Source organism: Mastomys coucha, unplaced genomic scaffold, assembly GCF_008632895.1.
Source record: "Mastomys coucha isolate ucsf_1 unplaced genomic scaffold, UCSF_Mcou_1 pScaffold15, whole genome shotgun sequence".
In the NCBI taxonomy this organism is placed as follows: Eukaryota; Metazoa; Chordata; class Mammalia; order Rodentia; family Muridae; genus Mastomys; species Mastomys coucha.
In genome coordinates this window covers 143,999,855-144,010,301 of record NW_022196897.1, presented here as the reverse complement: position 1 = coordinate 144,010,301, position 10,447 = coordinate 143,999,855, and the positions used below count along the sequence as shown (strand labels likewise).

At 44.9% G+C, this 10,447-nt stretch overlaps 2 protein-coding genes across 4 annotated transcripts in view; one reads left to right on the top strand and one right to left on the bottom strand.

Annotated features, from left to right (window-relative positions):
• Positions 1–3,606, bottom strand: part of Rprd1b (regulation of nuclear pre-mRNA domain containing 1B) — a 47,644-nt gene extending 44,038 nt beyond the window's left edge. The window contains exon 1 of one of the 3 annotated variants that reach the window (XR_004118999.1): positions 3,049–3,459. Coding sequence is in view for 2 of the 3 variants with exons in the window: in XM_031372573.1 (XP_031228433.1) it covers positions 3,049–3,199 (151 nt within the window). In the remaining variant the exon portion in view is untranslated. Of the gene's footprint in view, positions 1–3,048 lie in introns of all 3 variants that reach the window. The other 2 variants (XM_031372573.1, XM_031372574.1) reach the window with 2 other exon arrangements.
• Tti1 (TELO2 interacting protein 1) overlaps positions 3,602–10,447 on the top strand; it is a 49,126-nt gene continuing 42,280 nt past the window's right edge. The window contains exon 1 of the mRNA XM_031372572.1: positions 3,602–3,728. The gene's annotated coding sequence lies outside the window, so the exon portion shown is untranslated. The remainder of the gene's footprint in view (positions 3,729–10,447) is intronic.

Genomic DNA, 10,447 nt, shown 5'->3' with positions numbered 1-10,447 from the left:
AAGAGGGGGAGAGGGAGAGAGGGAGAGGGAGAGAGGGAGAGAGAGGGAGAGAGCTCGAGAGTGAGCAGTTAATAGCACTGTGATACCCAACTATTCCATAAAGGAAAGAAGTTCTATTTACAATCTAAAAGTACTAATTAATACTAAAACTAACTAATACATTAAAAGCAGAAGTGATTCCTAAATGAGAGGAAATAATTTTTTGTAGGTACTCTAGTGATAACTCAAAGACAGGGGTAATGTCTAAGACAAGAAAAACTTCTTCACAGGCACAGATGGCTATTTTTAAAAATTCAGGGTAGGCTACATGGAAAGGGGCTAGTCAGTTTCAGTGTCAGAGTATAAAACCCTTTTCTATTTTAATGTAAGGATGTTATCAGTTCACAGGGGACGCTGGATAGGAGATGAATACACATCTCGATGCTTGGGGAAGGACTCTAGTTCTGCAAGATTCAATCTGGGAGCCACCAGCCACGGTGGCAGCCAACACTTAACTCAGCTAATAAAACTGAGGAGCTGAATCTCGATTCTATTTACTTCTCTGTCACCATTTTCAATGACCAATAGCCACATGCAGATAGTGACTGCAGATAGGCTATTTCTCTGCTGGTGAAATGAGCCAATTTAAGCCAGATTAGATTATATTAAAGGCTGGGTGTGGGGTAGAGAAAGGGTGCTCAAGAAGGGAAAAGAGGAGAGACTGACTAAAATGTCTGGATTGATAGGGAAGAGCCTTTAGGGGAAGGGCAGCTCAGACACTGGGCTGCAAAGTTCAGGGTTGGGGTAGGGTATGCCAGGTAGGGACTGAGGGATGCTGGAAGAACCTGGAGGCCAGGTCTGTTTTGATATGTAAAATATCTACCTCAGTCCCTTGTCCCAGGTCCAAAACCAAATTGCCCTAGAGCAGCTTCTCAATAAACCTGCTTTTATTATAATCTAATCTGGCTTGAATTGGCTCAGTTCACCAGTGGAGAAATAACCTATGTGCTACCTTGTGGAAAACAGAGACACCGCTCTGAAATTGCCACAGATAGTTAAACCAATCCCATTTAGGGTCCTTTCTTTACTCAAACAAGAAAACATTATCAGAGGTACAAATAAACTACTAAACTAATTGTTAACTGCATGATAGACACAATTCTAAGTGCATTAGAGGGCCCTGATCAAAACAAACCTAGAGAAAGAGACATAACTAAAATGAAGTTAAAGGCCAGTGCTTGGATGGGATGGCAAAAGATACAATGAAGGAAAGCACCTCAAATCAAGATCACTGAGGCACTAGGTACCTGAAAAAGCATTAAGTCTTGGTAGCAGTCCTTCCTGGGCCCATGTCCCAGTTTAGATTCCTGAACAAGCCACTGATCTTGCTGTATCTTCTATGAAATAGGGACGGCCAGCTTCATAAGGCCGTCAGGTAAGATTATGGGTAAAGGAGCTCTAGATGGCTATTTTTCAGAAACTCAAATAGGGTAAGGTGAGGAACTGAGAAGGAAGGCTTCACAACAGAAGTCTGAGGTGGGCTCATGATTTCAAGATGATCAAGAGACTATGCCAAAGGGAATTCAGCAAAGGTCACAGATAGTTTTCTCGTGTCTCCACAGACGCTGTAGATAGGCTCTACCTAACTCACTGCCCCAGAGGACATTTGCTATGACAGAATAGCAAATCATAACTGGGAGGCTCTGCAAGAAACCTAGAGTCCAGTCTCATGAAAAACCCTGGAGACTGGTACCTGCCATGTAGCCTCATCAGTTCGAAGACTTTGACCATACCACTCTCCACTTCAGTTTCCTGGTCTACACAGGAGGGTAGAGACACTCAGGAAGTTACATCCCACTAAGCTTCCACTCTTCAGTCTTCTGCTAAGGAACCCAGCACAGTGTGAGTGAGCACTGTACCTGCCCGCTGCTCCACACCAGCATGGAGCAACCAGAAGGCAAAGACCAAGCTGTACACTGGGCATTCCCCAGTCTTAACTCATTACTTCTACTGAAAACCTCTAACTGTGCACACTAAACTGCTTACTCCATTGGCCTGGCTTCTTACCAGAATCTGCATTGTTGAGCCCTGTGTTTTCCCCCATCTCTAAAATTCCTACTTCAAAAGGCCCCAAGAATTAAAATAACAAAACAAAAGAAGCACTCAGTACAGTGGCACAAGCCGATAATCCCAGCATTTGAGAGGCAGAAGCAGATGGACCTGAGTTCCAGGCCAGGAAAGGCCAAATAGAAAGGTTCTGTCCTAAAGAAAAAACAAAATCAACCTTCATAAAGATAGCAGCACATGATAAAGCCATAGTAACGTAAACTACCATCATCCCCATTTTCTATATAAGGAATAAAGGACACAGAGGTTAAACTGTTGGGATAAGTGACAAAGACAGGCTTAACTTCCAGACAGTGGCAGAAAAAACTTGCATCCAACACAGGGCCTGCCAAGAAACAGGTAGAGAGCTCAGTGAATGTCAAATCCTGAGAGTTTGAATTTAGAGGCAAAGTGCGGGCTACCCAATTTACCAGCCTGTTCTGAAGTCTATGGATAGTAACTAACATGGAATCTAGGCTTTGTAAGTACAGGTAAGTTTGTGTCAGTTTTACAGATTAGAATACACGAGCACAGGGATATGAAGAAGCTGTTTCCAGTATCACTTAGCTAGTACACATTTGCACCAGATCTCAACGTAGGCAGTCTGAACAGAGACGGCTGGATCTTATTCCATATGCCCAACACGGGGCCTCCCAGCTCCAAGCCCAGCCACCATTTATAACTAAACAAAACAGAACCAATCGTCGTGAGGTGTGTGTGAGGGGGAGCCTGAAGAGGAAAGGAGCTTAATAACTTCAAGTCTGGGCATTTGAGCCCTTGGAACTTCAGACGAACATCAGGGCCTCAGTTTCCCTCTCCAAGAAAGAAAATAACACTGTTTCCAATCTCAGAACCTCAATCAGAGACCCAGGCCTGCAAAGCAAGGCTTAAGAAGCTAGAGGGGTGTGGGAAAGTGTATGGGAGAACACACCCATGGGAGAGCCCGGGGGTGGGGGTGATCACCTTTGCGGAGCTCCCGGTGCCACACGGAGACGATGGGTCCTGCGTGCTTTCGGTGGTGGATGAGCCACAGGGACAGGGTCTGCACACTCTGCTGAGAGTTGCTCAGCTCTGAGAGCTTCTTTTCCAGCGCCGACTCCGAGAAGGAGGACATGGTGGCGGTGGTGAGGAGCAGCCTGGGTCGCCCGATGAGACGGGGAGAGAGACCGCACTCGGCCCAGGCCTCCGCTGACAGGATGCAGGGCTCTCCGCCGACTGACAGACAGCTAGGGGTACCAGGTGGGGGGAGGGGACAGGTCTCCGCAGTAACAGCCGCCCGCGCCGCCGCCACAAGATGGCCACCCGACCTATCACCCCGCCGCCACGGGGGTCAAAGGGCAAGGGACACAGCCGGGCGCCGAGAGGCTTCGGAGCCGGAGGAAAACGATCCTTAGGAAGCGGCAGTCTCCTTGGTCCTTGCTGAGGGGGTTTCGAACCGGGCAGGCCGGGGGAACAGATCCAGGTCCTCGAACACCGAAAAGCGCTTTAACCGCTCGCGCCCGCGCGCCGGCGCAGTGAACCTCACCGGAACCCTTTTTCCCGCTCCGGCAGAACCTTTCTGGCGCGGCGCGACGCACTACTTATTCGTCATTTCCGTCTAGGGTGCAGGAGGCGGGAGAGTGAGGGAAAGACTGGAAGACGAGGTAAGAGTGGCGGGAGTGTGAGGGAGCTCAGCCGCTTAGGAGCGTCCAGAAGCGAATCCTTAAGGCACACTGTGGCCGAAAGCGCGGGACCTGGGTTTGGGAAGGGCCGCGTCGCTCAGGTGGCTGGCCTAGGCCACACCTCCCTCCGTGCCTAGTCCCCCCTCCCCCGCGCACCTCTAGTTCCTTTAAAGACACGAACCCTTTGCAGGCCTCCCCACCTTGGTTCCTGTTCTGTCTTCAGAAGTGACGCCCCCCTTCTCACCTGGTGGAACTGCGCCGTCTACTGCGCACCCCCCCTCCTCTTTTCTTTTGGAGGGGTGTAATGGCTCCAAGTGTTTGCTATGCAAGAATGAGGATCTGAGTTCCCATCATTAAATAGCCCAAGTTGGTGGACTAGATCTGTAACTCCATTGCTCTGGAGCTGAGAAAGGAAGATCGCCGGAGCTTGCTAGATGCCTGCTTAACTTCAGATTCAGTGAAAGACTCAGTCTCAAAAGAATAAGCTGGAGAGTGGTTGAGCGGGACACCTGAGGTCCTCTGTGCGTGCACCGCCCCCCCAAACACACATAAACTACAACTTTCCTGACCATTGTTGTTGAACTTCTTAGATGTGAGCCCCTCCCAGCCTAGAAGACATTCCTATAATTGATGCCTGGTTTTCTTAACTTCTCTGTCCTTAATATACTTTGACCCGTCACCTAGACATCATGGTCATAGCTAGTGTAGTGAGAAGTTTCTTTGTGCTAGACACTTTTCAGAGCTATGAGGTAGGTATTATCTTCGCACAGTTTAATAATTGAAACAAGGTTACAGAGGTGTGGTGATCACATAAGTTTCAAGCTCACATAACTAAGATCTGAACAAAGAGAGTGTATCTTAGTGTGTCTCAGCATCTGAGATCAAAGCTGAGTTCATAGCTGATTGAATGAATTGACGCACAAATCAACACCTTCTAGTGATATAGGGAGGCAAAGGCAGATGGGTCACTGAGAGTTCCAGGCCAGCCTGATCTGTGTAGTAAATTCCAGACCAGCTCTTAAGACCCTGCCTTTTTTTTTTTCTGTAGACCAGGCTAGCCTCGAACTCAGAAATCCGCCTGCCTCTGCCTCCCAAGTGCTGGGATTAAAGGCGTGGGCCACCACTGCCCAGGGACCCTGCCTTTAAAAAAAAAAAAAAAAAAAAAAGCTAGGGCTTTTGAGACCTCATCTAAACAGTTGCTGAGTACTGAGTAACTGATGTTCTGAGTACCCTGGTACTAAGTTTATGTATCCAGCATGTTACTATTTCTAAATTTCAGCCCTTAACAACAGTACTCTGACACGGTGATTACTATCACCAATTGATAATGAGAACACATGAGATGAGAGTGAGTAACCTATCCAGAGTTGCTCGGGCATAGCCAGGAAATGGCAAAACTAGAGTTCAGTCAAGGTCTGAATCAGTACAATTGCCTGATCTTCGAGTATTAGCCAAAGGTTCATTCAGTGAATAATTTCTGAGCATCTGTGTCTGAAGCACTGTTCTGAGAAAACAAGTCAAGCTGTCCCTGTCCTTGGGAGCTTGCCCTCTAGAAAAGAGAAAAGTGGGCATGCAAGTATAAAATGAACCAAAAAATGATTTGCATAAAAATCCAGGAAGCCAAGTGAGTAGAGAATGCATGGGCTTGAGAAAATGTAAGTTGGTCACATAGGAGTATGTTCTACATGCCCTTCGGAGAGGGTAAAGTAACATTTGGTTGCTTTCAAGGAGAACAAGCTGTAAGCTGTCTTTCCAGGTAATGAGAAAACCAACTTCACACCCTTGTTTGCAATTTTGAGGACTTGAAAAGATGGTACACCAGAGTGATAGAAACCAGAGGGTAGTTAGATATAAAGCCAGAAGAGTATGGAGGGACTGTGTCACATAGGCACGGATAGGCACGAGTAAGGGTTTAGTGTTCTCCGATCGAGCAGTAGCAAGTGAGGGCGGAGTACTTATTCTTATTGCACTGTACTGTTGTGACATTTGTATGCAGGCTTTGCTTACATAAACAGGGCTGTTATGTAGGAAACAGGCATGGTACAAGAAAGACAGGAAGACCAGGTTGTCAGCTGTTGTGATAATCCAGGTAAAAGGATGACGAAGACCAGGATTGTGCCAGTGGAGGAAGCAGGAAAAGGACAGGCTATGGCAATACTTTAAAGGAAGAGGTAACAGGATTTGCTGATAGACTGGGTTCAGATATGAAAAAAGACAAATGTTGGCCCTAGGAATACTGACCTAAGCAACTAGGAGAATGGGGTTTCTGTTTACTGAGGACAGAGAGACGGGTTTGAGCAATGAAAACAGCAGGGTGGACATGTTTGATTGAAAATGCTTATCTAGAAACAGTCACCAATCACTGCTCAGTGTCTAGGGAACTGGTTCTAGGACACATGCACCTACCACACACACAGGTGCCACATTATGTCTAGGTTATATATAGTATAATATACTACATGTATAAATGATGTATAAACATTGTAACTGCTTTTTAAGAAATAAGTAACACTAAGGAACAGACTACATGTTCAGTACAATCTCAGGGTTCTTTGTTTTTTAACCTAATTATTTTGGTATATGCTTGGTTGAATTGGTGGTTTGGGGCTCATAGGTACAGAAGGCCAACTATACAGGTACATAGGCAATTGGATTTATCAGTCTGGAGCTCAAGGGCAAGTTCTGGACTATAGAATTTGTAGGAATCATAAGAGAAAAGGTACAGAGAAAGGCTGAGGCTCAGAATATGTCACAGTTGAAAGGTCTGGAAGATGGGGGTGATGTAGTCATGCAACTTAGCCTCTTTACCGTTTCAACAGTAAGTCTAGTGGCTGGTTTTCAAATACGGAGCGAGCCTTGAATCTCTGAAGTAACTCCACTCTGTTGTAATCTGTACCTTTTTATGTACTGCTAAAGTGTATGTCCTGTTATTTAGTTTAGGGCTTGGGTGTCTGTAGACATGAAGGAAATTAGCTTTAGGTTTTTGTTGTTGCTGTTTATATTAATTATTTGTGTATGAGTTTACACTGTATGCCTAGCCTAGTATTCCTATGAATATCAGAGGACAGCTTGCAGAGTTGATTCTCCCCTTCCCACCAAATGGATCCTGGGGACGGAAACCAGGTTGTCAGGCTTGATGGTAAGCACCTCTGTCCACTGAGCCATTTCTTCAGCAACCCTCTCCCCTTAAACATCTTAAAGTGTTTTTATGTTTGTTTACTTTGTGTGTGCATGAGTATATGTGTGCACGAGTATATGTGTGCACATGTGTAAGTGTGCATGCCCATGTTGAGGTCAGAAGTCAACTTTTCAGAGGTAGGCTGGCCTCAGATTCACAGAGATCTGCCTGCCTCTGCTTCCCAAGTGCTGGGATTAAAAGTTTGTGCCACCAAGCCTGACCCTGACCTTGGTGTTTAGCTTTGGTACTGTTCTGTGTTGTCTTTGGTTTGGGTATTGGCATCCTAAGATGTTTCTTCATCTTCTCTTTCTATATTGTGCAGAATTTGTATTTGTTCATCTCTAAACATTGGCTAGAATTTGCCAGTGAATTATTTTTCTCTGTTTTATGAGGTTTTAAGTAACAAACTTGTATTCCACAAAACTTGCAAAGCTTTTCTAGTAATCTTTCCTAATATGTTACTGCAGTGATTTTATTTAAGCTACTATGTCCCTGCTGCGGTTTGGATATGGTTTGAGGGTTCTCTAATGCTTCATGCGTTAAAACTTAATCTCAGTTGCGGGGCACTGAGCGAATGTGCACTTTGGCATTTAGAGGTATGGCTTTAGAGAAGCAACTGGGATTAGTAACAGTTAAGGTCTCAAAGTGGAGCTCCCTTGATTGAAGTAGCTTTATGATAAGGAGAATACCAAACAAGTGTACACATGCACTCTCTGTCTTTTGTGTGGTCTCCTGTGCCACTTGGGGACTCTGCTAGCAAAAACACCGTCATCACCTAGCCCATGCCCTACGCCTTGTACCTCCAGAACTAGGTAGTCTGCCTGTGAAGGTGCCTTAGTTGTATATATAACCTTTTATTAGAAACTGAAATATAGGTGTCTTTTGAACAGCATGAATGGTTAATCTTCTGTAACTGCAGACTTGCTGTATTCTAAAACAAATTATTTATAAATGCAATTTTTAATCTTTGTGTATGGTGTATGTGTAGTATGTACATGTTCATGTATGTGTGTGTGAGTTTGGGTGTCAGGTGCCACAGTGTACATGTGGAGGTCAGAGGCCAATCTCAGGTGACAGTTTTGTCTTCCACCTTGATTGAGATGGGAGTCTTTTTGTGGTTTGCAGCTGGATCTCTTAGTTGCTTACCACTGTATGTGGACCAGGCTAGCTGGCCCCACAGTTTCCAGGAATTCTCCTATCTCTACCTCCCAACGTGCTATAGGATCACTAAGATTACATACAGTTGCTGCTACTGTACGCAGCTTTACATGGTTGCTAGAGTCAAACTCAGGTTCTCATGCTTGCACAGTAAGGGGTTTACCCACTAAGCCATCTACTTCATCCTTAATGCAATTTCTTTATTTAAAAGCTTCTTCTAAGGTCCATGGTGCACACCTTTAGCACTCAGGAGGCAGAGGCACTCAGATCTTTTGTGAGTTCAAAGCCAGCCTGGTCTACAGAGTTCCAAGACAGCCAGAGCTGCACAGTGAAACCCTGCCTTGAAGAAAAACAAACAAACAAAAAGACAAGCTTCTCCCCATTTTTTTGCTTACAATTTTTCACAACTTTCCTGAAAGTGGAATTTATGTGCATAAGTCCAAAGAGTGTGGTACATGCTTTCTGAGTTACTATCAAAAAACTGCCTGTCAAGGCTGGACTCTTACATTATCTGTTTTTAAAAAAGGTTTCTCTTTTTTATTTCTGTGTATTTGGGGAGGGGGAAATATACACACATGAGTGCAAGTGTCTGCAGGAGCCAAAGAAAATATTGGACGCCCTGGAGCTGGAGTTCAAAGTATTTGTAAGCTACCTGATATGGATGCTGGAAGCTGAACTTGGTTCTCTGAACTGCTGAACCATCTCCATTCCCATTGCCAGCTTTTTTAATTAAAGTGTTTTTATGCCAACCTCACTTCTGTTGGCTCAACTGGATTCATACTCATGTATTCTTCTGTGAAAGTGTTTAATAGTAATGCCCCAATGAGATGTTTCCTCCTACAGTATTGTGGTATTTCTTCAGGTAACTACTAAAAGATTCAGAATCTAATTGTTTATAATACTTTCATTTCACTTTTGTAAGTTCAGGGATCTATAAATCTTCCCCTAGGATTCTTCATAGTAACTCTAAAAAAATCTTGGACTTCAAGGGGCAGAAACCAAAAAGGGATGAAAAAAAAAACCATGGAGAGATTACTGGAATCTACTAGGTAGTGGATAAGAGTTCCAAATCTACGATCAGAGCTCTGCTGGCACAGAAGTAGTGGTAAATATATCCTATGGGTACCCATGGATAGATAAATGCATTCCAGTACTGTACTCATCTTCATCTGTCTTCAAGGTTGTCTCACAAATTCCCACTACCATAGCTCTTCACAAAATTCTTTGTCGGTATGAAGGTCATACAGAGATGCCATGTATCTGTCCACACTGGTGAAACTGACCCACAGTTTCACGAACCGGGTTCTGCCTCGGCGACCTGAAACACTGAGTTCGAGAACAAAAGGACGTACTGAATCTCTGGTTACAACGACATTTGAATAACATAAGGAATTAGGGAGGAGTCTGGAAGAGTCCGAGCAAAGTCTAGGAGGATGTCAAAGGGAAACCGGTTGCAGGGCTAAAGGTGTAAACTCAGGGCGTCTAGCAGGTCTCAGCTCCGGGGAATGGCTGGAGGCGCAGTCCACAGTGGGGGAGGAGGTCAACAGCAGATGTCTTCAGGCTATATACATGCCAGCCAGCAGACACAGAGCAGGCATGAGTTGAGTCTGCAGTGGCAAACTCCGATGTCTTGCAGCTGAGGGACCCCAACACACTGGAAAGCCCACAATAAGAGAGAGAGAGAGAGAGAGAGAGAGAGAGAGAGAGAGAGAGAGAACAAGATACAGAAGTCCAAGGATAGAAACATCCCAGTGATAGCTAGACTCATTTGTCTAAGCCTAGGCAGCACAGGACCCACAGTGTGCAAGCCTTCATGGGTTGCAGTGATGGCCCCAGATCTTTTTGTAAGCAGTACTAGTGAAAGCCACCCTTCAGGCCCTGGTAAGGAACATGGGTGATCTTGAAGCAGCAGGGTCACTGCAAAGTCACACCTCAAGAATGATAGACTCATGGGAGCTGCAACGGGGAGTTCTCTGCCTTCTGGGATTTTGATGCAGTAACAAAAGTCAGGCGAACACTATTTTCAGATTAATTTGAAAAGTTATTTGTGGTGTTCTTGTGTTGTCGTGTTGTCCTTGTGATGTCTGCAAAACCTGCCCTTCTATTTGATAAAATTGCTGTTGCTGATGTGTGATGCTCTTCTCTCCTGTTCTCACGCTCTTCCCTTTTGGTCTTGACACAAGTTCCTTTTGTTGATCTTTTGAAAGAAACAGTTTTTATTTATTGATTTTGTTTTCTTTTCATTGGTCTTTGCTAGGACCCTTGTGCTTTTCTTCCTTCCGCTTGTTTGAGGTTAGTTTACCCTTTTCCCCTAGAATCTTGGGAAATGAGTTTTGGTTTGTTTTTATTTGAAACCATTTCCTTT